Source organism: Pseudorca crassidens, chromosome 2 (assembly GCF_039906515.1).
Source record: "Pseudorca crassidens isolate mPseCra1 chromosome 2, mPseCra1.hap1, whole genome shotgun sequence".
Classification (NCBI taxonomy): domain Eukaryota; kingdom Metazoa; phylum Chordata; class Mammalia; order Artiodactyla; family Delphinidae; genus Pseudorca; species Pseudorca crassidens.
Genome location: NC_090297.1, coordinates 107,653,573 through 107,681,534, shown reverse-complemented (window position 1 = coordinate 107,681,534; position 27,962 = coordinate 107,653,573). Strand labels below are relative to the sequence as shown.

Here is a 27,962-nt window from a genome sequence, read left to right as displayed (position 1 = left end):
TAGGGCTTCCCTGGTGGCGCAGTGGTTGAGAGTCCACCTCCCGATGCAGGGGACGCGGGTTCGTGCCCCGGTCTGGGAAGATCACACATGCCGCGAAGCGGCTGGGCCCGTGAGCCATGGCCGCTGAGCCTGCGCGTCCGGAACCTGTGCTCCGCAACGGGAGAGGCCACAACAGTGAGAGGCCCGCATACCGCAAAAAAAAAATTATAGCTAGATAAATCTTCCTAAAATATTATTTCAACTGAGTGCCCAGATTGGAAACAAACTGAGTTCAATTCCAGCTTTGCCACTTACTTACTAGCTCTATGACTTTGGACAAAGTACTTAACTACTCTAAGTCTCATCTGAAAAATAAGGTTGATGATAATAATAAAAACACCTACCTCACTGGGTTGTTATGAGAATTAAATAAAAATTAAATGAATAAAGCAGCACTATCCAATAGAAATGCAAAGCAAGTCACAAATGTGAGTGGTTATGTAATTTTAAATGTTCTAGTAAGCACATTAAAAAGGTAAAAAGAAATAAGTAACGTCAATTTTAATAGCATATTTGACTTAATCCATATATCTAAAACATTATCAACTTAAAAAATTATTAATGAGATATTTTACACTTTTTGTGTACTAAGTCTTTGAAATCCAGTATTTTTTTATTTTTATTTTTTTGCGGTACGCGGGATGGACCTCTCACTGTTGTGGCCTCTCCCGTTGCGGAGCACAGGCTCCGGACGCGCAGGCCCAGCGGCCATGGCTCACGGACCCAGCCACTACACGGCATGTGGGATCTTCCCGGACCGGGGCACGAACCCGTGTCCCCTGCATCGGCAGGCGGACTCTCAACCACTGCGCCACCAGGGAAGCCCTCCAATATGTATTTTATACTTGTGGCGCACCTCAAACTAGACTAGCCACCTCTCAAGTGTTCAATAGTTACAAAGGCTAGTGGCTACATTTTGGATAGCACGGGTATAAAGTATTAAAACAGTGTCTCACACATAGTATATGCTAAATAAATTTTACTTCTTAGTGTCATCATAATCCCCTCTTAGGAGTTGCTATGGATCAGTGTTTTTCAAATCATGTGCTCATAACACCAGCTAATATCTGGTGGTTCTAGGGCATGTCACTAAATAACACTGAAATACATAGTAAGAAAACTATTTCTTTTCATCTATCTTTCTAACCATATCAAGGAAAAAATGTCAGTTTGGTACTACAGTGCTTTGTTTTTTAAAATTTTAATTTTTTAATTGAGATATAATTCATAGGCAATAAAATGTTCCACTTTTAAGGATATCATTTGATGATTCTAACCAATGTATACAGTCATGTAACCATCTTCTTGATCAAGATATAGAACACTTCCAACACCTGAGTTAGGGCTTCTAAAAAATCAAGAAACTAAAAAAAACCTTCAATAACAACAAGAGCCATGAAGTCAACCCCATGCCCTTGAATATATAATGTCAAACTGCTTTCCAGAAAAGTTATGGATTTACACTTCTACTAGCAATATTTGAGACTGCCTCACTGTACATTTACCTTGGGGAAATATTCAGAGATAGGACAAGGGTTTATCAATATACAAGATGTTTACTGCAGTATTTATATCAAGCAAAAAATTGTAAACAATCTAAATGTCAAATGGTAATGGTTAAACAGAGATATGTCCTTAAAATTGAAACTATAGAGCCATTAGGATCATTTTAAGTAATTTTAATAACATGGTAAAATGTTCTCAGTATAATTAAAAGTGGGCAAAGCAAGTACAAAACTTTATAGACAATGTAATGTGATCCTTATTACATCAAAAACAAACATAACACACACAAAACTCAAAAACCTTCAGGTAAAGAAAAAAACACTAGGAGAAAATATATCAAAATATTAACAGTGGTTAGCTCTGAGTTGTGTGGTAGTATGAATGAGTTTGACTTTTATATTTAATTTTTTTATTACAATGAGCATGAATTACTTGCGGGGGTGGGGGAAGCCTATTTTTCTTCATCTGTCTTTGCTAGTTAGAGAGAAAATAACTGAAAAATGAGACCATTAATGATTGTGCAGGCTTGTTAATGAGGGTTTATTTGAATCCAGTAGTGTTATAGAGAACCTACTATGTGTAGTCATTATTATTGGTTTGAAAGGGAATCTGGCAGTAAGAGGATTGTTGATCTAGGTTTACTTTTCCTCCTTGTCAAAAGTCTTAAGAAAGTACTGATCTGACTGACAGCACTGGGGAAGACTAAAGAGCTCTCCTCATCCACAGTTCAGGCAGGGCTCAGGTAATGTTGGCAGCACTACTAATACATTCACCTCACCTCCCTTTTCTACTCCACTTCTATCCTGTTTCTGAGAAGACAGAGGGATTTCTTCTATTGGGAGAACAATTCCATCCGTACTGATCTGGTTCTTGGCCTCTCAGCTCACACAGCTAACCTAACATGTCAACTGCTGCCAGCAAGGACCAGAACTCTTTAACACTGATTGACTTGTGAAGAGATAAGGCAAAAGCCAGCTCAAAACCCAAACCAAGGTGCTCATTTATTTGCAAGGTACGATCATGTGCTTCAGAAACACAACAAGAATAATGACTCAGTAGATGAATGCATAATGGGTGTAGTTCATTTATATATGTCTAGGAAACTTGCATTTTTATAATAACCCATATTCATTCTGAATATTTTAAGATAAATAATACTTCTCAATTCATATTAACTTGATCGCCAGGGTGATCCTGCTAAAATATAAGTCAGATGTCATGGTTCTACTCAAAACTCTACAATACACACAAAAACTTGTACACAAATGTATATAGCAGCATTATTCATAATAGCCAAAAGGTGGAAATGACTCAAATGTCCATCACTGACATATGGATAAACAAAATATGGTATTTCATTTCACACAATGAAATATTATTCATCCGTAGAAAGGAACGAAGTATTGATCTAGGCTACGACATGGATGAACCTTGAAAACATTATACTAAGTAAAAGAAGCCACTCACAAAAGACTATATATTGTATGATTCCATTTATATGAAATGTCCAGAACAGGGAAATCTATAGAGACAGAAAGTAGATTAGTGGTTCCTTAAGGCTGGGGGATTCTTTCTGAGGTGATGAAAATGTTCTAAAATTGACTGTGGCGGTAGTTGCACATATCTGTGAATATACCAAAAACCAATGAATTGTATACTTTAAAGGGGTGAATTGTATGGTATATGAATTTTACTTCAATAAAGCTGTTAAAAAAAACCCCAATGTCCTACAATGCTCTCTAACTCATAGTGAAAACCAGTCCTCAAAATAGTCTACAAGGCCGTCCACGATCAGGTGCCTGATACTTCCCTGACTGCAACCCCAGACTCTTCAGTCTCCTTGAATACACTGCATGATCCTGCCTTAGGACACAGCGTTGCTGTGCCTGAGATTCTCTTCCCCGCATCTGTTTTTGGCTCATTCCCTCAGCTCCTCCAAGTCTTTGCTCAAATCTCTTCTTAATGAGGCCTTTCCCGATACCATACTGAGCAGTGTGACTGAACCCTACTGCCTCTATGCATTACTGATTTCCCTTCACCTTGCTCTGCTTTTTTCCCCCATAGAATTTATCATCTTCTGATTTACTATAAAATATACTTATTTATTAAGTTATTGTTTATCTCTGTCTCTCTCTGCATTAAAATGTAAGCTTCTTGAGGATTAGGATCTTTGCTTTTATTCACAGAGGTATTCCAATATTCAGTAAATATTTGCTGAAAGAGTGAATGAACTATTGACTACGCTCTTCTCATTTGTTCAATAAATGTTTATCTATTCTAGAACTCATAACTAGGGCAATATTACTTCTGACTGTTTCACAAAGACTTTGGTGAAAATATATGTGGTGAGTAGAACAACCCATGTCATATAATCTCAGAAGTTGAAATTTGACTTATTCCCCGCTAACTGAGGATCTATTAGGCCAGTATGACTAATGAGACAAATGAAGAGGGAAGTAGTAAGGGCCAGGGGGAAGTATATCCGTAAGATGTGCAAATACTGACACAGGAGATGACAGTCTGCACACTGCAAACTTGCATGGACCCCAGAGACATAACAGACTAACTGCTTAAGGCAAGCACTTGCATGTGTTCAGGTCACTGCTGAATCTATTTACCTAGATCCTTTTTCAGGGCAGGTTCTCTGCTTTGAAAAAGGCATGAAAATTATGCCTGTATAGAGGTCCCTGTTATCAGTTACTATCTTCTATTTCTTTGATTTCATTATGTATAAAAGGAGAAGGGAAAGCAATACAAAATTCATATTAAACTTCATATGGCTACGGAGAGAGAAGAAAATATTGACTACCTCTCTTCATTCAGAAGGCAGTTTTATTAAGAATGTTGCTAAGGAGATAATTAGTTTCTGCAAAGTTCCTTGGTGTCTTAGCAGCAAACACACACCATCTATTTTAAATAGTGTTTAAAGCTAAACAAAGATAATTACAATTACACATCATCAGAGCAGGTCCTATAGAAACAACTCATATAACTACAAAAGGCCTGTAGAACTCTGTTTCACTGTCATCAGTGCTTGAAGCACTGAATAATATTGTCACAAAAGAACTATTTTAAAGAAATAAGGTACTTAAGAGAGAGCAGCTGAAATTAGAACTCTAAATGGCAAGTTGAATTTCAGATTCAACTAATGTATATTTATTTCCTTTTAAAATCTAAGGGACATTTTAAGTAGAACAAAAAACTTAAGAAATAAAAAATGTTAGAATTTTCAATGCTTTCACAGAGAATGGCAACCACATTTAACATGGAATAATAGTCCTTTATTCTTAAAAATAAAGCAGATATTTTATAATCAAAAAAACCCCTCTAAGTGACATTTATCTGCAGGTACCTTCTGGCTTAAAACTTAGCTTACTTATACACAGGCCCTATTCTCTCACCAAAAGTTACTTTCATTTCTGGAAATATGTCAGGGAGGGAAGGAAAGAATTGCTTTTTTTTTTTTTACGATACGTGGGCCTCTCACTGTTGTGGCCTCTCCCATTGCGGAGCACAGGCTCCGGTCCCGCAGGCTCAGCGGCCATGGCTCACGGGCCCAGCCGCTTCGCGGCATGTGGGATCTTCCCGGACCGGGGCAAGAACCCGTGTCCCCTGCATCGGCAGGCGGACTCTCAACCACTGCCACCAGGGAAGCCCAGGAATTGCTTTTTATTTTTTGGTTTTGTTTAAAACTAAGATTTTGTTTCAATTCACAGTGAAGGCAATCTCAATGTATTTTAGAAACAGAAGGTATCCCAGGATGAAGGCTGTTAAAATTGCTACATGTGAGGTTCATGTGATTTTCTAGGATGCAAGAGACGAGTTTTGACCCATCTACCTATTACATTAAGTATCTTGCTCCAAATCATAAACTAGTAAGTGGTAGTGCTGGGATCTGACTTCAAAATAAATCTGTCATAATCTCAGATTTTATTTAATACATCAGGGAAATCAAGTGACCTGTATCACAGAAATATCTTGCAATTGGCATTTCCCACTCTGCAAGGATAGTAGCTTCTATATCAGCATATAACACTCTGAGCTACAAGATATGATTTCTTTTTTCTTTTTTTTTTTTCAGTTGCACCGCAGGGCTTGTGGGATCTTAGTTCCCCAACCAGGGACTGAATCCGGGCCATGGCAGTGAAAGCGCGGAGTCCTAACCACTGGACCGCCAGGGAATTCCCAAGATATGATTTCTTTTCTGCTTATTACAATGCTCACCAATCCAGATCTTTGTGGGGCATATCATATTTTACATAATTCCAAGTATAAAAAGAGGGCACGGAGCTTCCCTAGTGGTGCAGTGGTTAAGAATCCACCTGCCAATGCAGGGGACACAGCTTCGAGCCCTGGTCCAGGAAGATCCCATATGACATGGAGCAACTAAGCCCATGAGCCACAACGACTGAACCTGCATGCCACAACTACTGAAGCCCGCGTGCCTAGAGACTGTGCTCTGCAACAAGAGAAGACACCGCAACGAGAAGCCTGCGCACTGCAACAAAGAGTAGCCCCCACTCGCTGCAACTAGAGAAAGCCCGCGCACAGCAGCGAAGACCCAACGCAGCCAAACATAAATAAATAAAATAAATTTAAAAAAAAAAAGAAAAGCTTAAAAAGAGGGCACTTATCATGGCACATCTAAAAGTATACTCTGTTTCCTGGTTGCCATAGTCTCTCAAAATAATACTTCTGCACGGTAGAGTTTTGAGGTTAAGGCTGTGTCTTTGTCACTTATTCCTTTGGACTTTTAAGAAATAATCCATGTATTACATAGGAAATTGCACAGACTCCCACAAAAATTAAACCCTAACAATTCACAGAAACAAATTGTTCAACTTCTCCCCCCGTATTTTATTGCTGCTCACAGCAGCCCTACCATATCCAGGTATAAAACTGAGTTTTAAAAAATATTAACCTTCCCATTTACTGAGAGTCTGGGATTTCAATATGTATTAAGAGTTGTGAACTCTTAATTACTTAACAGTCTAGTAATACCCAAGGTAATCCACATTCATCATGAAAATTGAGCCTTTCCTCTAAAAGCTGAAACTGTTGCTTTCAATTACTTAAGCCTTTACAATAACTGGACTCTGAAATACAAATTGCACTATCTTCTTACTGATAGTGAAAAATTTCACTATTTACTTATTGCTGGAGGCTATATATTTATGAAAGTAAATTAAAAAAACCAGATTTTGGAACATTTATGTATTGCAAACATTAAATTTTTTCCAGGTTGTTAATTACCATAGCAACACCCTCTTCCTAAAAATTTCATTGATCGGGGACCACTGAACAATCCCATTCAAGATTTTATTGACCCTTCTATTGCTTAAGGATATCTGCTCAAATGTAATTTAGTGTACTGCTTAGCATATTGTTAAGTCAGACAAAGAAATACTGAGCTGGCTAGCTGGGAGAATCTAGTATAAAGCTTTTACAAAGCTGCCTTACTTTTTTTTTCCCCTGCCTTTCTTAATTTTATATTAAAGATTATTTTCTCAGGACCTGGGACACTAATTTAAGGAAAAACCTAGATGTTTAGGTTCCTCCCCTATTTTTAATAATAAAATGCAGTTTTATTCACAGTACTATTAATTAGCCAAACACATCTGAAAATATATGCATTTTTATTTCTATGTAATATGACTAAATTACAAAGAAATATATAAAAATCTTTGCCAATCTATCTTTCCATCTAAATCCAAAGTATTTTCAAAATTGAGATACAGATGTTTAGTTTTAAACGTCTAATGTTTCAAGTTAAAGAGAAAATGCTATAGTTCTTAAGTATGGGCCATGGGGCTACAAATACTCAATGGGAAATATTAACTCTCAGAAAGATCATTTAAAAGTCAATTAGTCTTTCTGAATTCTGATATTAAAGTCTATTTAAAAGCAGATAATTATATATACATTCATGAGAGAACTCATTTAGATTAAGAAAATAAAATCCATTATGGCTATCTAGTAATAAAACATTTTGAACACTAAATTATTAAATATTATTTAGAGAACAATACAGTGTCAGGCATTCAAGTAATACTTATGAAGGAAATGCACAGTGATTAAAAGCATGGACTCTGGCTTTGAGTCTTGGCTCTAGCCATGTTTACTTGGGCAAGTTATTTAATCTCTCTGCCTCAGTTTCCATATACAGAGTGGAGATAATAGTACATACCTTATGAGGATTAAATGACTTAATATATGTAAAGTACTTAGTAAAGTTCCTAGCACATAGTAGATACTCAATAAATATTTATTTTTATTATTATTTATTTATTTTTTTTGCGGTACGCGGGCCTCTCACTGTCGTGGCCTCTCCCATTGCAGAGCACAGGCTCCGGACGCACAGGCTCAGCGGCTATGGCTCATGGGCCCAGCCGCTCTGCGGCATGTGGGATCTCCCTGGACCGGGGCACGAACCCGTGTCCCCTGCATCGGCAGGCGGACTCTCAACCACTGCGCCACCAGGGAAGCCCTATTATGATTATTTTTATTAGCAGCAGCAGGAACAAAGGGAGGAACTTGCATAAAATAGTAGCGATAGTATTGTGTCACTCTGTGCTCAAAATTATTCACTGGTACCCCCACAGACTACTGAATTAGGTACAAAATCCTCAGTCTGACATTTTAGGATGCACGGTTAAGCTTCCAAATACTACCTAAGAGTTTTCAAATTAGAGTAAACTTCGCATAATGTCACTACCATTTTAAACTTTTCCAAGATCATAACCACACTTACACTTCGATTTCTGAAATCAAGGCCAACTAGATAAGGCGAAATTAAATAAAACACATAGAAATGCTGGATAAAAAATGACATACATACTTTTAAATGAATAGCTTAACCTCTTAAGAAATTAAGGGAAATCTCCAAGAGTCATCACAAAAAGGGAACCAAAATTTAGGTTGATAAGTATAAACCAGTGCTTTTAACTACCCAATAGATATATGCCAATGTTCATAATATGCCAATGTTCATAAACAAGGGCACTGTATTTTAACAGCTGCAGAGGGTCAGGAGACAGGGCTTAGGCCTCAGTAAGAAAGGGAATTAGAATTAAGACTCTCGCATAATGTAGAGGCCCTCACTGAAAAGAGAGAATAGAAAAACAAAAATCTTCTATCTGCACAGGAAGATCACAAGGAAACTTGAAAATAAACCAGTATAAAGCTCTGCATGGTTCAGGAACCCTTTAGTACAGAAATTAACATTAAAAAAAGTTCTGAACTGATAATACTCTTTGGGTACGTGGCCTAAATGAAAGACAAACTACACAGAAGAGATATATCTTCAACTTAGGCTCCGAATGAGTCCTGTGAGTCTTCTTTAAGATAACTCGTAATACAAAATTACATGCAGAAATGAGCCATCAGGAGCTAATGTCAGCAGACACAACAGCAGAATTAGACCTCCAAGTACTTCAGATTATAGAATTAATGTGGTTAAAGAAAAATTTGAAAAGGATTTGAAAACATGAGAAGAAGAAATTAATGAAAAATCAGGCAAGTTTGAAAAAGAAGCAAATAGAAATTACAGGCATACAAATATTACCTTTGAAATTAAAAACTGAATGTACAAATTAAACACAGATTATACATAGCTGAAGAGAGAATTACTGAACTGAAATACTAATGTGAAAAAAAGTACACAGAAGGCAGCACAGAGAGATAACAGGTGGATAATATAAATAAGAGGTTAAGAGACATGAAAATAGATAAATGCCTAACATATAGCTCCCAGGAGTTCCAGAAGGAGAGAACAGAATAATTGGGGAAAAAATGCAATATTCAAAGAAATAACGACTGGAAAATTTCCAGAAATTATGCCAAACATGTATTTTCATACTAAGTAACATAAATAAAAATAAATCCATATTTAGATACGTAATACTGAAACAAGAATACCAAAGACAAAAAGATAAAAAGAGCCAGAGAAGAAAATATTGCCTACAGATGAAAAACAATTGTACCGAGAGTAGACTTCTTAAGAAGTCTACTAAGAAGCAACAATTGAAAATAGTTGCTTGTCTTCTTTTCTGGGGGGCGGGGCCACACGGTACTGGCATTCGGGATCTTAGCTCCCCAGGGATCGAATCCACGCCCCCTTGCAGTGGAAGCATGGAGTCTTAACCACTGGACTGCCAGGGAAGTACCAGTATTCCACTGTCTTCTGATTTCTAAGTGCTGAAAAAAACTATCAATATCAACCTGAAATTCTAAACTTAGCTAAACTAAGATATTTTTAGACAAAAACGTCAAGTTGACCAGAACCTGAAAGAAGTACTAAAAGAGATTCTTTAGTAAGAAGAATACTGGATCAGAAAGAAGGGCCAGGATGAAGAGGGGGGAGAGGCAAATATGTAGGTAAATCTAAACAAATATTGACTATTGAAAATAATAATGATTCATTTGGGGATTATAAAAACAAAGTAGAACCAATATGCTGGACAATGACAGCTTGTAAGTTGGGAGTAAGGTGATTAGAGATTCTTCTAAGGATCTGTTTGTGAGAAAGGCAGAAATAGATTAATTTTAACCACTCTTTCTTCATTCATTCAACAATTATCTTTTATGGACAGGTAAAACTAATATATAATAACAGAAGTCATAATAGTTATTATTTTGTGTGGAGTTGTGCAAAGAAGGGGACATGAGGAATAAGGGAGGCTTCTAGAGATACTGGTGACATTCTATTATTTGATCTGTGTGGTGGTTACATAGATGTAATCACTTTGTGCTATTTCATTGCTTATCATTTGTATACTTTTCTGTATGTAATGAAGTATGTACATGTAATATTTCTGTAAAGTTTATAAAAGGAAACTACTGCACAGTTTACACCAAAATAAAATTTTGATAGATTATAAATATATAACTTTAAATACAAGTCCTAAAAATAATGGAAAAAATAGAGGTTAGTATTTATATAATCTTGACTGGGAAAGAACTTTCTAAGCATGACATCAAAGGCAGAAATCACTGGTAACTTTGACTACTTTAAGTAAAAAAAAAAAAAAGTTTTATACAACAAAACACTGTGAATAATATAAAACAAAAATATCAAATAGAGGAAAATATATTTTGCAAATATATTAGAAAATGGTCAATATCCTTAATTATACAGATATAATTCTTGCAAAGAATATGAACTGGCAATTCACAAACAGAAATATATAAATGGCCAGTGAGCTCTGGAAACTGACCAAGAGGTTAACTAATCTGCCTAAATTCATAAAAACAGTAAGAGGGAAATATTGAAATCCAGCCAATCTTACCTTTCAATTAATATTTGTTTAATGAATGAATGATTATATATTTAAGACTATGTTTTTTTCATAGACTACAAAATGCAGGTTATAAAACAGAATGTACAATGAGGCAAATAATAATACAAAGTGAAAAAGTACACAACACCTCTAATGCCTCCCTGTGTATCTATGTATACATGGCTCAGCGTGGATCTCTCAGGGTCCCCAATCGTTAAATTCAATTATCTGTCTTTCCTACTCTTAGTTTCCAAATTAATCTTCCTAAAATACTATGACCTTCTTGTAATTTTATTGCTTAAAACTTTCAATGATTCCTCATTTTCTACACAAGAAAGTAGAAAAAAATTCCTCAGCATGGAATTCAAGACCTTCTACAATTATGGCATTCAATCAACCTTTTCACTTATTACACACATTCCAGCTAATTGACTACTTGCTGTTCTTTTTCTATGTATGTCGCCTATAGTTTTCTGTAACTTGTTCATGTGGTTAAATCTGCCTAGAATGTACTCTCCCTCCATATGTCCATTTTTTATCCAAGGCTCAGGTTATACACTATCTTCTCCATGAAACATTTGCTAGTTTCTCTTAGCCACTCTGAGAATCATGGCTCTTTTACGTCTCTCTCCAGACACCTATTTTCTTATTTTTTATGTTCTATCTTTCCTAATAGACAATCACTTACTTGAGGCAGGATATTTATCTTCTTCATCTTTGTATTCTTCTTACTAAATATTTACTGAATGAATGTACTTAATCAACAAAACAGAAAAACTCACAGAATTCAATAGCATTATGTTTGGGTATCTTTAATATGCCAGTCTGTTCCTTGAACATAAGAAACAAAACTGTTAACAGTGAAGATTGGTCATTACTCTCCAGGTCTTTGACTGAATTAAGTGATTTATGAACTTAATAGAGTATACATCCTTCATCTCACACAAACTCTAAATTATTCTATGAACTGATGCATTTTGGTCTACAGCAGTTTGGTCAGCACTGACCTTACTTTTCCTACATAAAGGGAATTTAAGCCTACCTCTCTGGGAAAGGGGAAAGAGTTATAGGACTGAATGTTCTCCCTTACCTTTTCGTGTTATGCACAGTGGTTCCCCCCAGGACAATCCTCACTCCAGGAGTGGTACGGTTCAGGTTATAAACTGTTAGAGCCTCTTCATAGGTGGCTCCTCCAATTATAAACACAATGATATCCTGAGGTCTACAATAATGAAGGAAGTTAATATCATAGGATAAGGGGGAAAAAAGGCAAAATTTGCTGTTACTATCATATACACAGTTTTAATTTCTGAATCTTTCTTTTTTGGTAAAGGAAGCAGAATTAAAGCAGAATAGAATAAAAGGTTTAAAAAAAGTTTTAATTATCTGAAATTGGCAGGAAACAGAGCAGGAAATGCTGAATAGTGATTTGCTTTCTGTTTATGAGCGGATGTCATAATTTCTGTGCTGTGGATTTCAGAATAGCACAATAGTGTTTGCTGGAACCAAATGTAGGAATATTCTTTTATATTCAAGAGGCTGAAGAGTACTTCACTGTGATATGGTATCAATATAGCAGTAATTTATGCTTGTACTACACATCTCCTTTCACGTATAAGCCCTTCGTCAAATACTTAGTACAGTGTCATTACAATGGCTTCTGTCCAAGGACCTCAAAGTATTTTGGAAAGTACTGGTATATTTGGATGTCCCCATAACACGGGAACAAGAAACATTTAGTATTTTGAGTGCAAAAAAAGAATGGGATACATAAATTAATGGCGCTTCTAGAAATCCACCTCTTCTTAAAATCTTTGTTCCTCAATCCTTTGATAAACCAAGAAAAAGAAACCATGGAAACAAAAAACCAGTGGGTGTAGTTTTGACACTGGACATGCTGACGCATCAGCTCAGTCACTAGCCTCATTTAGGTTGCACTGCATAGTTTTACGGTGCTTCAATCTTTATGAAAATAGCTTTATAACAAAAGTGAGTGGTCCTCCTATTAGATCCTTCTGAAGATATGAACAAGAAGGAGATCACATTATTTTCAAAACTGTTAAAGTCTGCCTTGTTTTTCTTTTCTCATGCCACCAAGAGAAGATAAAATTACTTAATCTTAGTAGGCAAATAATTTTGTTAAATCACTTACCGGCCATTATTTAAAATGACATCAAGCAGAAGCAACCATTTTGGAGGTTATAGCACAAAACTAAATAAAAATATCTTTAGTCAAAGGATGTACATGCTTATGTATAAATCATGGAAAGAAACCCAACAACCAACCCTACATTTCCTTTCTGCTTGTCTCTCTGTCTCCTTCTAAAACACCTTGAAGGAATCACTAACTGAGAGAGTATTTGTTCTTGTGGGACTTCATGAAAACAGAATCAGATGTTGTGGCTATTTAAAAATGTTCTGGTGCAGCCACTATGGAAAACAGAATGGAGGTTCCTCAAAAAACTAAAAATAGAGTTGCCATATGATACAGCAACCCCACTCCTGGGCATATATCCAGACAAAACTATAATTCAAAAAGATACATGCACCCCTATGTTCATGGCAGCATTATTCACAATAGCCAAGACATGGAAACAACCTAAATGTCCACTGACAGATGAATGGATAAAGAAGATGTGGTACATGTATACAATGGAATACTATTCAGCCATAAAAATGAATGAACTAATGCCACTTGCAGCAACATGGATGGACCTAGAGATTATCACTTACTAAGTGAAGTAAGTCAGAAAGAGAAAGACAAATACCATATGATATCACTTATATGTGGAATCTAAAATACGACACAAATGAACTTATCTATGAAATAGAAACAGACTCACAGACACAGAGAACAGACTTGTGGTTGCCAAGGGGGGGATGGGGGATGGGGGAGGGATGGACTGGGAAGTTGGGATTAGTAGATGCAAACTATTACATATAGAATGGATAAACAACCAGGTGCACAAGGAACTATGTTCAGTATCCTGTGATAAACCATAATGGAAAAGAATGTATATATTTGTATAACTGAATCACTTTGCTGTACAGCAGAAATTAACACAACATTGAAAATCAACTATACTTCAACAAAAAAAAAACTTAAAAAAATAAATGTAAGAATGTTCAGATAATCTCTGAATTGCAGAGATACCCAACAAAGGCTCCCAATAATGAAGGGGTGATTATTTTGCAATTGATCTAGCAGAGTCAATTATGACATTTCTATGTGAACTTGGGACTTAAAATCATGCCTTTGAAATGCTACATTTTAAGACAAGGTAAGCTTCATTTGAATCTACCCACCTGAAACAATGTATTTAGCATCATGACGCTTTAAGTGTTCCATAGTGTTATATTTTCTACAATCATTTTTTGTTACTTTAAAATATACTGTTTTGGGGAATTCCCTGGCAGTCTGGGGGGTGGGACTCTGTGCCTCCACTGCAGGGGGCCCTGGTTCCATCCCTGGTCACAGAACTAAGATCTTGAAAGCCACGCGGCATGGCCAAAAAAAAAAAAAAAAAAAAAAAAAAATTATAAAGTAAAATATCTGTTTTTGACTAGATAAATGTTTGCACATGGTAGAATATAAAAAAAGGGCATATTGTAAAAAAAAGTAAGTTTCCTTCTCACCTCAGTCCTCTTGCACCCCAGTTTCTCTCTAGAGGCAAACACTATTACTCATCTCTTATGAATATCCTTTCAGAGAGACTATCTATGTGTATATACATATATTTACAAATTTACATATTCATATTATAAGATACATGCATATGTATGTATATATTTAATATATATTTTATATACAGTCTATAAACTGCATTTTATATATAGTTGTGTGGACATACTGTGCATTTTAAATTTTGGTAGGTATCTCCAAGGTGTTCTACAGATGTCATTCTATGAGCAATTCAGGAAAGTGCCTATTTTTCCACATCCTGTCAGTACTGTGTATTATCAAGGCTTTTGGTCCTTTTAAACTAAGTTGATCACTTGCTCCTCCTCAATACTTTCTTCACTTGGTTTCCAGGACATCACATTCTTTTGGTTTTCTTCTTACTTCATTAGTTGACATTTTTCAGTGTCTCTTCATGGTCTCATCTCATCTCCCTGATCTCTTTATTTCTTTTCTTTTTTTTTTTTTGGCTGTGTGGGGTCTTAGTTGCGGCACACAGGATCTTTCGTTGTGGCACGCTGGCCCTTTGTTGTGGTGTGCAGGCTTCTCTCTAGTTGCAGCGCATGGGATTCTCTCTAGTTGTGGCATGCGGGTTTTCTCTCCCTAGTTGTGGTGCGAGGGCTCCAGAGCGTGGGATCTGTAGTTTGTGGCGCGTGAGCTCAGTAGTTGTGGCATGTGGGCTTAGTTGCCCCAGGGCGTGTGGGATCTTAGTTCCCTGACCAGGGATCAAACCCACGTCCACTGCATTGGAAGGCAGATTCTTTACCACTGGACTACCAGAGAAGTCCCTCACTGAACCTCTTAATGGTAGAGTGTCCAGAACCCATTCACCGGTCCTCCTTTCTTCTTGATCTACACTTACTCCCTATATCTGTGTAATGTAGTAGCTACTAGCCACATATGGCTATTTAAATTTAAATTAATTAAAATAAAATAAAAAATTCAGTTCCTCAGTGGAACTAGCCATATTTTAAGTGCTCAATAGTCACATGTAGCTAGTAGCTACCTTATTAGATAGCATGGATATAGTACATTTCCATCATTGTAGAAAGTTCTATTGAACTGCACTTCCCTAGATGATCTCAACCAGTTTTGTGGTTTTTAAATACATTTATCTGCTGATAAATCTCTATCTCCAGCCCAGACTGCTCTTCTAAATGCTAGACTTAAGCATCTGTCTAATCGACATTTCTACTTGGCTGTTTAGTTTATTTCTGAATTCGGCATGTCCAAATCCCTAATCCTCTCCCCCAGGCTTGTTCCACATATAGCTCTCCCCATCTTAGTGGATGGCCAACCTATCTTTTCACTTGCTTAGGACAAAACTTTGGAGCCATCCTAACTTCTCCTTTATGGCTGCAGATATAGCGAGAGGAAGAGAGGGAGAATCTTGAATCTTACAGGCCATGGGGGGATCACCGAAGGGTTTTAACAGGTGACCATGATCAAACTTGCTTTTCTGAAGGAAAATTTTGGCAGCTATGTGAGAATGAATTGGGAGCTGCTGGTGGGAAAACCTGGAGAACAAAAGTCTACTGTAAGACTTTTGGGAAGATGTGATAAAAGTTGGAACTAAAGAAATACCAGAAGTGGAGGGGAAGGACTGGATATAGAAGACACAAAAAATGTAGACTCTTCATTCAGTAGTTGGTCAATGATTAAATGTGAAGGATGAGGATAAAGGAAGAATCTGTGATAACTTCAAGTATTCTGGTTTTGGTGACTAGGTATAGTGGTTTAAGTTTGAGAACAAAGAAAGCAAGACTGACTGAATTAAGACAAAAACATGCTGTTTTTGAGATACCTGTGGAACATCCCAATGGAGATGTCCACCAGACATCTGGACATTGAGACCTGATGATGTCCCTGAATACAGGTGGCAGCTGAAGCCGTGGGAATAGATGAGTTCTACCTAGGGGGATCATGTAGAATGAGAAGAGAACCAAAAGACAGAGTTTGGGAGGATTCTTTAACATCTACAGGATAAGCAAGAACAGTAGCTAGCAAAGGCAATTGAGAAGGAAACTGTCAGAAAGGTAGGAGGAGAACCAGAGGGAGAGGCCAAGGGACAAGTGAGTTTGAAGAACAGATGGTTAAGTGTTAAATGCAGTAGTGAGGTAAATAAGTGAGGATTGGAAGAGACCACTGTGCACATTCCTGCAATGTGATTTCGCAAGAAGAGTTTCAGTGTATTAGAGTGGAGCAAGAAGCCAGGGTACATGGATTGAAGAGGTGAGGAGTGAAGATAGCGACTTTATCCAAGAAGCTTGACTGAAGAGAAGACAGGTTAGAGGAGAATCCAGGCTCAAGGGCTTTAAATACATTACTTAACAGGAGAAACTTCAGTATGCGTGTAGTCTGTGGAAAAGTAATTAGAGGAAGACAAGCTGAAAATACAGAAGAAGGAAGGAGGGAGAGGGAGAAGAAGGGGGAGAGAAAGAGAGAGAGGAGAGAAAGTGGAAATAATTACAGAAAGTGCAAGTAATTACAGAGAAAGGCTTCCTTCAATGATGGTAGGAGTCTAAAATGAGTGTTGGCAGAGAGGTTAGTTCTGAATTGGAAAAGAGGATGTATTTCCTTTAGAATGAAGGAAGGAGATTAGGTAGATATATGTAACTAAGTTTATAAACATGGGGGCTAGACACTGAGGGAGCTAATGTCTGACAGACTCAATTTTTTCCACTGTGAAGTAGGAAACACTGGTGTGGGTCAGGTGACTTAGACATTATGGAAAACATTCTAAACTGATGTAGTGAATGAGACAAAGAGAGAACTACTAAGTTTGACTGAGTATCCCTGAAGGCCCAAGTGAAGTGAGAAACAGTGAATTTGTAGTGGCCCTAATCTATAATTTGTATGATTTCCTCTAATAGCACAGAAAAGAGTTATGAGCCTTAAGCCTAAATTATTAATCCAATATTAATCTGGTGCTTTAGGCTGCAGGGAAAGAGGTTCTTTATAAACTTATAGGAAAGCATTACCACTGTTCACGAATGACTAAAATTTTCTATACTATCAAGGTTTTTTTCCTTCAAGTATTTGCCTCCAGTTACTGGCCAGCTTTTTCTTGCTGAAAAAGGTCATTTGCTTAGGACGAGTTGTATAATTGTGATAGCAATAGTTTTCTACCAAGTATGATAAACTCTCAATTATTTGGGGACTGAATATTCAGGCAAAATACAGGTTCTTGTCTTTTTCTACATCTGGTATGTGTTGTTTCAATTCTTACTAATATTTCTACAGAAGGGGAAGGGGAATATGAACATCTAAAACTCAAGTTCAGCTCTTGTCAGGATCTTTAGGGGTATATTTCATAAGAAAGAGATCAAATAAACTACAATTGGTTGTAATTTTAAAAACTGGTATGAGTTCCTGTAACTTTTACCATAGTATTACCCTCAAGAATATACACTAAATTTCTAAGGATATATATTTTTAAATCTTCCCACTATATTGGTTCTAGAGGTACCAATGATCTGAGATAATAATGGCTTCTGAAGTGCAGTCCCAACTGGTTTAATAGTCATTAAAGAATGAGTTCTTTGGGAAAAAAAATTCCAGTGTTATAAGAACGTGCCATCAAGGAGACTGAGGACTCTACCAACAGTTTGGTCTGTGTTGTAACTATCTAGGGTCAGCCTAGGTGGAAAACAGGAGGAAAAAAAAAAGGCTGTTACAGTATTCAGAAACAATAAAATCCTCAAACCTGAAATGAGTTTTTTTTTTGCCAGAAAATGAGTATTTTTTTACAGTAACGTTCCATAAGCAGTGCTCTTGATGTTGAGGGACAAATCTAGCTTGAGACCCTTTATGCAGCTTATCTTGAGTAAATACTCATGAATTACACAGAATACTCCATTAAGAAGAAGGGAAGCAGGTTTCTCCCTTACAGGGGTACAGTGACTGATGAGAAGAATTAGACAGTAACACTTTTGTTTTGAGCTCTTGATCTGGTAAGTCAATTTAAAAAGCAGCTAAGGGACTTCTCTCTGGTCCAGTGGTAAAGAATCCGCCTTCCAATGCAGGGGACGCGGGTTTGACCCCTGGTCAGGGAACTAAGACCCCGCATGCCACAGGGCAACTAAGCCCATGCGCCACAACTACTGAGCTTGCACGCCTCAACGAGAGAGCCCACGTGCCGCAACTAAGACCCAACGCAGCCAAAAATAAATAAAATAAAATAAATAATAAATAAATCTTAAAAAAAAAAGAAAAGCAGCTGGGTGGAGTAATAAGGATCACCCTGGAAAATGATGTCGCTTTTCCATAGCTGCCCTCTGCCTATCACCTGTCTCTAGAGTATATATCTTTCTTATGGAAAAGAAAGGCAAGAACTGGGAAGGAATAAATTCAAGCAGGTTTCTAACATAGCCAGAGAACACTATTCTTTAGTCTGATAATTTCAGGGTGCCAGAGTATTTTCATATTGATGGAGAGGGAAGAAGATGCCACGGGTGGTAACTGTGGGTGTAGGTTATATCAGTGTAACGACAAAACTTACATGTAGGGATAGGCTCTTAGAGCTTGACTCAGTTGTGTACCTAACAAAGATGACTATGTCACATTTGGTTATGAAAACATTAATAAATGTTTTCCTGAGCCTCCTACTACTTAGTCAGGCTGGCTTAAGGAGGAACACTGGTGAAAAAAAAAATTAAAAAAACATCCCTGACATTTTTCCTTTTAATTCGTTCCCCTGGTGAATTTTAAAAGTAGATGTTCTGATGAGGCCAACAGTAAAACATACAGTAAATCATTTTTATATGATGGTTGAAGCTAAGTGGAATACACAAGTTCAATTCTTTGTACACATCTTCCTGTGCTCTGTAATTCACCATAGCAACCAAAAGCATTAATTAATGCAGATAGCAAACATTAGAAAACACCAGTCTGTTCATGCTGTTATGTGTATATATATATATATATATATATATACACACACACACACACACATATACATACAAGGACACCTTGAGAACCCAACCAATTTATATCCTATTGTATTAGAAAAATAAAAAAATTTTCACACACAGTGTTTCTGGAAATCATTACTTTAATCGTTAATCATTCAGTTAAGCAGAAAAACAAACTTTTAAGAGGCAGTATTTTATCTACTTTGTGGACTGTTACACTTATGGCTAAAATTCAAATTTTTGAAGCTAGTACTTACAGGTAGTAAAGATCATATGAGCATTGACTGTAGGAAAAAAGGCCAATGAGAAAGGACTGCTGCTTTCATAGAAACAAAAACAACAAGATTCTACTAAATTTGTATAAATGTGAAAGAGTACTTCCTTTTTGAATTGACTAATTCTGGAATGCATGACCAGATAGCTCCCTTTTCTCACCAAATGTTTAAGTTGCTTGTTTTTATCAGGGGTAAGAAGCAATTCTGGAGCAAGAAAAAAAAAACTCTAGCCTGATAAATAGGATATGTGGGAGTCCCATCTGCCGAGAAAGAGCAAACCCAATTTGTGGATATAGCTATACTGCCAAACAGGTTAACCACTAACTTAAAGCTAAGGGCTAAAACATCCCTACAACTGTTCCTGGTTTTGCAAAGTTGTGTTCTTGCCAGATCTCCTTTGCTATCTTCTAATATGACAATAACAAAAAAACGAAGAAGTTCTATCATGATGAGACTTAAGTTAGCCATAAAGATGACTAAAATCAATGACTCTTTTAAATGTGATAACCCAGTGTGAAGACGGTGCCTAGAGCTGAGGGTGGGTCTAAGTGAATACAGAGCCAAAATACTGTACGGGCAAACTGCGAAAGTCGAAATTGTCTGGTAACATCAACCAAATTTACTCTCTAGTTTACATTTCCCAACTGTAAATCTTGTCGTATCAACTACTACAGATGCCTACATAAGAAACCTGACAATATCTATTGAACATCTATATGCAAAGCGCTGTGTTAAATATTGTGAAAAACCCAAATATTAATAAAACATAGTTCTTACTTCAAGATTACAATACTTAATACAATACCTAGTGGGAAGGATAGATATGTATACAACTAACCACTGTCTCAGTATCCAGAGGTAACCATTATTAACAATTTCTTTCTTCTTTCTGTTAAACAGGGCCAGGAGGTGGCATAGGTATCCCCTGTGCCCCCTACTATGGTTTCATAACCATTTCTCTGCCTTCTTCAAAATTTCCACTATCTTAGAAGCTTATGATATAGTTGCACTGTTTTCTCCTGTCCTCCGTTCCTGGTCACTTTCTTATTCCCTGAAGACTTCAGCTCTGGTTTACTGTCCTCCTTTTCGTTCCTGCTCCTTTCAAGATTTTCAGTGACTTTAACACCAACATGGATTACTCATCTCACATCCTGGTCTCCTCACCCACACTGATTCGTTCTTTCATCCCTCACAGCCACCAATATCCATGATTATAACATAAACTTTTGCATTACAAGTATCCACAATATGAAATCTTGAATTGAAGACCTCTTTCTCTAATAACCACTCCCTCAACTTTTAATTCACTTATGCTAATGCTGCTACTGTAATATTTCTTTGACCTCATCGATACCTCCAATTCATTCAACAATATTTTTTTCACTATCCAATACCCTCCTTCTTTTTTTGTTTCCTAAAATCCTGGTTGGACCCAGCTATCAGCCTTCTCCTCATTTAATCTAGTGCAGCTAAAAGCTGCTAGAGAAAACCACACAACTAGGTTCATGGGCTGTATTTTAAATTAATGACCACAGAACTCCAGTGGGCACTCAGTCGTGCCTAGAAGTCCTACTACATTTCCCTAGTAAATCTGATTACAAGCCTACAAGATATCAATTTCACAATGTTTTCTCTTTTTATCCTGTATTTTACCTGATAACTTGACGTCATATTTTACTGAGAAAATAGAAGTAATCAAACAAGATGGCCCCACGTTCTCAACATCAAAGCTGTTACAGTGGGGACTTCCCTGGTGGCGCAGTGGTTAAGCATCCGCCTGCCAATGCAGGGGACATGGGTTCGAACCCTGGTCCAGGAAGATCTCACATGCTGCGGAGCAACTAAGCTCGTGCGCCACAACTACCAAGCCTGTGCTCTAGAGCCCATGAGCTACAACTACTGAGCCCATATGCCACAACTACTGAAGCCCATGCGCCTAGAGCCTGTGCTCTGCAACAAGAGAAGCCACCGCAATTGAGAAGCCTGTGCACCACAACAAAGAGTAGCCCCTGCTCGCCGCAACTAGAGAAAGCCCACGCACAGTAGTGAAGACCCAATGCAGCCAAAAATAAATAAATTAATTAAAAGAAAAAAAAGCTGTTACAGTGAAAGAAGTACCTCTGCTCCTATCAAAATCTTCTCTGCTTGTGTTCTAGATCTCCTAAAGACTTCACTTCTGCAAGTCTTGCCCTTTCTCTTCTGCGTTACCTATTTCTCCTTCTTTAGGATAATTCTCATCAAGTTATAAGTATGCTTTAGAATCTCTCATCCCCCTGAGCCTACAATCTCTTCTAGCTACAATCCCATTCTCTAACCCCTTCAAGCAAAACTTCTTAAAAAGTGTTACATACTGTTTGTTATCTCCATTTTGTCTTATCTCTTGTAACCCTCTCTAATTTGGCTTCCAAACTCACTGAACCTGGGGAATAGTCTGATGGATTTTTCACTGTCCTGACCTTTTTTTTTTTTTTTTTTTTTTGTGGTAGGCGGGCTCCGGACGCGCAGGCTCAGAGGCCATGGCTCACGGGCCCAGCCGCCCCGCGGCATGTGGGATCTTCCCGGACCGGGGCACGAACCCGTGTCCCCTGCATCGGCAGGCGGACTCTCAACCACTGCGCCACCAGGGAAGCCCTGTCCTCACCTTTTTTATGTCTCAGAAGACTGGTCTCAGGTAACCACTCACTCCTTGATATTTATGACACCAAGTTTTTCTGGTTTTCCTCCTATCTTTCTGTCTCTTCTTCAGTCTCCATTGCTGACTCCAATTTTCTATTCAGTGCTTAGTCCTGCGTCCTCTTCTTTTCCCCTAAGTGATCTAGTCTAGTCCCATGGCTTTAAATCACCAAAATCTTATTGACTCCCAATTTAGCATCGAACATTTCCATTTGATTATCTACCAGGCATCTGCAATTTAACAACAAAACCCTTGATTTCCCCCCACAACCTGAGAGTTATTCCTGGTTTCTCCCTTACCCTTGTCCCATTACTCCATTAAATAAGTCTATTGATTCTACCTTCTCTCCTAGGTTCCTTATCCAAAGCACTTTCATTTCTTACCTGGACTATTGCAGCCACCTCCTAAGTAGTCTTTCTGCTTCTAACTTTGTCTTCAATAATCCATTCTCCCCACAAGGTGATCTCTTAATACATAATTCAGTTTATGTCACTTGAATGCTTAAAGCTCTTCAGTGGGTTCCTATGACATTTAAAAATGTTAAAAACCTCTTTACCAGAGCCTGTAAGACCCTATGTGATCCAGCCCTACTTATCTTCTCAACTTCTTATTTTCTTACTTGTTATGGTCCAACCACACTGGACTTCTTTCTGTTCCATGAACTTGCCAAGTTCTCTTTCTTCAAGGACTTTGTTCTGGTGTTCCCTCTATTTGTGTTGCTTTTCCTCCTAATCATTATGAGATTGGTTCTTTCTTGTAATTCAAAGCTCATCCTAAGTATCACTTCTTCAGAGAGGTTCTCTCCATCTAAAGTAGCCTTCCCCACCTCTACAAAGTTACTTTGTAGGTTATTACCCTATTTATTTCCTCAATAGCACTTACCTCATTCAAATTATATTCAAATTTCTTTACTAGTTTACTGTCTGTCTCCTTCATGTAAGTTCCTTGAAGGCAGGTACCTTGTCTTTCCTGTCACTTCTATTTCCCCAGCAGTTCTTGACATACTGAAGGCATTCAAATATTTGTTATATAAAAGGATGAAGTAACTGAATAATTAACTATATATATATTTAGGTAATAGTGACAAATGCCCACAGATGCTGACAACTGATGAATGTGTTTTGTTGGAAGAGCCTCATTTTGAACTTTGTTTGGAAATGAATTCCCCAAATTAGAAAGGTTTGCTCTCATAACTAATCATCCACAATATTCTTCTGGTGGTCTATTATGTCCCTTTAGCAATAAGTGGCTAATTTCTTATTCAATAATTCTTATATGAAATTCATAAGAAAATTAATATTTTTACTTTTATCATGTTAATTAGAAGGCTATTTAAGAGAGTTATACTGTTTTTCAAAAAGCCTCTCAGATAGGTGAATAGCTTTGGGCTGGTTTTCATTCTTACCACTTAGCTGACATTTCTAAATTTTGATGCCAAATGAGTATACTCTCTGAATTTAACCCCAGATGTTCTGCTTCTCAACCTTGGATTTTTAAAAAGATTTCTTTTCTTTTTTTCTTTCTGTTCTGTTACCAAATTACAGAGTTTTTTTTTTTTTTAAAGGAAAAACGTGAAAAAATATATTTTATCATACAAGAGTTATTTATGTACCTCAAAATATTTTTCTCCTTTCAGAAATTCATTACATTTATAAAACACTATTCTTCCAAAGCCTTAGATTATGATTAGCTAAAATAATATAAGAATTATACCAACAGTAAAAATTCTCACATTAATCTATCCAATAGGGTTCAGCTACATATATTAGGCCCTTTATAATATGTGGTCCCAATAAAAAATACACAAGAATATAATTTATAACTAGGTAGAATTTGTGTATATTTAAAATTTCACGTTGGCCTATGTAAGTTGTTCTGGACAACTTTTGTTTTTATTAAAACTAACAAACCACTGGATTAAAATGACAATTAATTGCTTCCTTCAGTTAATACCCAAAAAGAAAGCCATCCTTTTCTCCTGTGTGACAAAAGGCCTTTGTCACTTAGGTCTCAGTTTATATACTGGCCACATTTGGCAAAGTCCAGTCCTCACCAAAAATAGTAACAACCTGCTCTGGATGGTAATCAAGCAGCAAATCTATTTTCAGCCTTAATGTTTGAAACTCCAAATGCTAGATGCCATGGAACTGAACCTTAAACGGCACAGGTAAACTGGTCTGAGACTAAAGGACAGGACACAGTATTTGGGGCTCTCCAAAACATCTGTTTCTTTATTCTAAAAGAAACAATGTTTCAGGCTTAGTAGGGGAATTGAAATCTAACTTTGACACACGTAAAACCAAAAGAATCTTAGAACTGAAACAACTGGGGAAGGAAGATTAGAATGATATAACCTTTGTCGTAGTCTTTTACATTACCCTAAATTTCCTATTTTCTTAGTGTCTCTGGTTTTTACTATTAATATCTTTGTTATCTTACCTGTCTCTGAGTGTGCTGGGGCCTAGATAAGGATACAGGTTTTCCTTGAGCTTTCCTTTGATGAGATGGTCCAGGGTCTCATGTAAGAAAGGCTGATGCTGAGTATATACATTTTCTACTCCCTAAGACAGGGGGAAATGGTTCTTATGTCATTTTTTTTGGAAATTGCAATATGACAGTTAATGATACTCATATCAGAAAAGGACATGTACTCAATAGAGATTTCACGGGACAAGAGTCAAGCAGGAATTTTAGGAGAATTTTATAGTTAATTATTTTCATCAATTAGAAATGTTCTAATCTTATGAAAAAACTCTGTAATTTAAGGTTAGCTATTATAAAGGAATTTTTAAAATGCAGTTGCTTAAATCCTTTATTATCTCTTCACTGACACCCTTCCTTTTGTGGAAATATTATATGATATGTAGAGCAAATAAAAGGACTATGTAGCAAAGGAGACTAGAAACACTCAGGAAAATGGAAAAATTTCAGGAAACATAAGAAAGGCTAGCAGATTAAAACTCATTTTTGACCATTTTAAGAAAATAGGTTAGTATTTTTAAAAGATCTACAATTGTTTGCTTCATCTTTAATTTCCATCAGAGAAAAACAACCTAACAAATCTTAAACAAATGGAGTAAAATAGCTATGACTAACAGAACTGTCTGCCTTTTTACTCTTGGGTATTTCCTGGAAATATCTCATTATTCCCTTCTCAGCTATTTGGGCCAATGATGATGCGTTCCAATACAGAAAGTATTTAAAGAAAAAGCTTTCAAGAGGATGTCTGCTTTAATTTCATTTAACTGACATAGTACTGGATCAGCAGCAATCCTGAAGTTACTTTGAAGATCATATTCATTCACTCTCAGCTTCAGGGACTTCAACTGTTTCTCATTTAGGAAAGCATAGAGATATCATACCTTCAATCCTTTGAGGAACTGTTTGGTAATAGCCACAGCATCTTTGGGGCTGAAGAGGTCACTTCCTCTGATCCGTTTACCACCATATTCAACAACTGTAGACACAAGCTTTTTTTAAAAAAAAAAAAAGAGAAACAACCTCTTATTGCTTGTGGAACAGGAAGAAAATAACTTTATTAAGGAAATGAAAACATGAGAGGACAGAATTATACATTTCTGTGAATAAAAACAGTATGACATCATTTGTCAGAGTTAAGGCTATAATACTAGAATTTGGTTCCTGTTTGATGGGATTAATATAAATCTGGTTACCTTGCGATACTTCTCAGAAACACCTTTATTCCTAAGGTCCATCATTAATCCTGGTAGGCTATTGCTGCTGTGTCGCTCATAATGTAGAGCATAAAGCATCACCAGGCGCGCAGCATCAAACTCCGTCACTTTGGGGTTCTGCAGGAGCCTCTTTACATTCTGAAAAAAGAGAGAACTAATATTTATCCTCCCTTCACTTGGGTGATGTATAATATCTTAGTTCTAATAATTATGGAATGGTAGTGATACATCTGACTAAAATACATGTGACTAAGATCACTACTATGGCAATGTACAAGTCATAGGTTTAGCAACTGTTTCAACTACAGAAAATTAAATGCCTTTTGCCTAAGATAAGAATTAAATAAGGACATAAATTCTCACTGTAATTGCTTTAAGACAAACTATGGTTATTTCCCCTTTTCTTTCCTTTGATTGAGATGGTCCAGGGTCTCATGTAGGAAAGCTTGCAATTTCCTCACTGAAATAAGGAACACATACTATTTCCACCACTATTTCTACCACTTCAATCAATACAGCACAGAAGAGAACTGACCAGTTGACTTGTAAAACTCTACTGCCTTTTTTAGTGTCAGTGACCGACCAGTGAAACGGAGACAATTTGGGAGAATTTTACATAGGAGGACTGGGCTTAATCTCCAAGAAGCATCATATATAACAATATGTCTCAACATGGCTTACAGAGATATGACTATGTAACAGCATATAATCTCTAAACTGAATACGTAAGATCTTAAGAGGGCAGGTGCTGATAGCAAAGGAAGCTAGACAAAATCATGTTTAGGTTGTATCAGTCCTCACATTAAGGGACTTCCCTATACTATAGATTTATATTTATTATGCAGAACAAATTAATTAGAGCCAACAAATACTTTTTTTTTTTTTTTTGCGGTACGTGGGCCTCTCACCGCTGTGGCCTCTCCCGTTGCGGAGCACAGGCTCCGGACGCGCAGGCTTAGCGGCCATGGCTCACGGGCCCAGCCGCCCCGCGGCACATGGGATCCTCCCGGACCAGGGCACGAACCGTGTTCCCTGCATCGGCAGGCGGACTCTCAACCACTGCGCCACCAGGGAAGCCCCAAATACATTTTGATCACTCTATAAGCAAAAGGCACTATGCCAGGCACTGGAGGGGACAAAGAGATGAGTTGGAGACAGTTTCTGTCCTCAGTGAGTTCATAGACAATGGGGTAAAGGGGGATAAAACAAGTATGTTCCATTCTGCTATAAAGTATGTTTCTTAATGCACTTAGCTCTACGAGATTGGTAACTATGGGAATAACACAGAAGGCATATTGGTTTACATGTAAATTTTTCAGCAAGTTAATATTTAGAAAAGATCAGGCACAAGTTTCCTCTTTAAAGAGGAAGCTTTACCAATATGTTAAGGAAAAAAGATGAAAATCCTACAGAAGTGTTTTTTTTAGAAGTAACTGATTTTGTAGCTTTAAGAACTGCTGTGCTTTCCACAATGTTAAGCTATGTGGGGAAAGGGCAAGTGCAAATGAAAAGGATGCAAAGATATTTCTGTGTTAAAAAGCAAAACAAAACAACCCCGAACTGACTGATATTCCCATATCGTATTTTTAATTTTGATGACACAAGTCTCTATGAGAAGCAAATATTTTTGAGACCTTATATGTCGAAGAATAAAACATGAGCCCTAGGAGTAACCACAAAGGATGGTCTGAGTGCATTTCTAGGGGCAAATGCCAGCGAAATTTAACTGTGTTAGCATTTTAATTAGGATTATTATTTTATCACGGCTCTGATTACAAAGTTATATAGATTTTTCTTTCTCTTTTTTAGTTATATAAATTTTAAGTGATCTGCTTATAACCCTATTTTCCCATAACCTTTGTTTATTTTTAGTGCATGATTTTGCAGAATGTGAAGCTTTTTC

At 37.0% G+C, this 27,962-nt stretch overlaps 1 protein-coding gene across 5 annotated transcripts in view; it reads right to left on the bottom strand.

Moving 5' to 3' along the window:
* The window catches only part of VPS45 (vacuolar protein sorting 45 homolog), a 67,440-nt gene that overhangs the window by 13,510 nt on the left and 25,968 nt on the right, over positions 1–27,962 (bottom strand). For 2 of the 5 annotated variants that reach the window (XM_067727613.1, XM_067727612.1), the window contains exons 11-15: positions 26,039–26,197; positions 25,727–25,834; positions 24,804–24,925; positions 11,914–12,045; positions 1,932–10,057 (exon numbers count right to left, since the gene is read on the bottom strand). In XM_067727613.1, the coding sequence (XP_067583714.1) occupies positions 9,943–10,057; positions 11,914–12,045; positions 24,804–24,925; positions 25,727–25,834; positions 26,039–26,197 (636 nt within the window). In that variant the 3' untranslated portion in view covers positions 1,932–9,942. Of the gene's footprint in view, positions 1–1,931; positions 10,058–11,913; positions 12,046–24,803; positions 24,926–25,726; positions 25,835–26,038; positions 26,198–27,962 lie in introns of those variants that run through there. The other 3 variants (XM_067727614.1, XM_067727615.1, XM_067727616.1) reach the window with 2 other exon arrangements.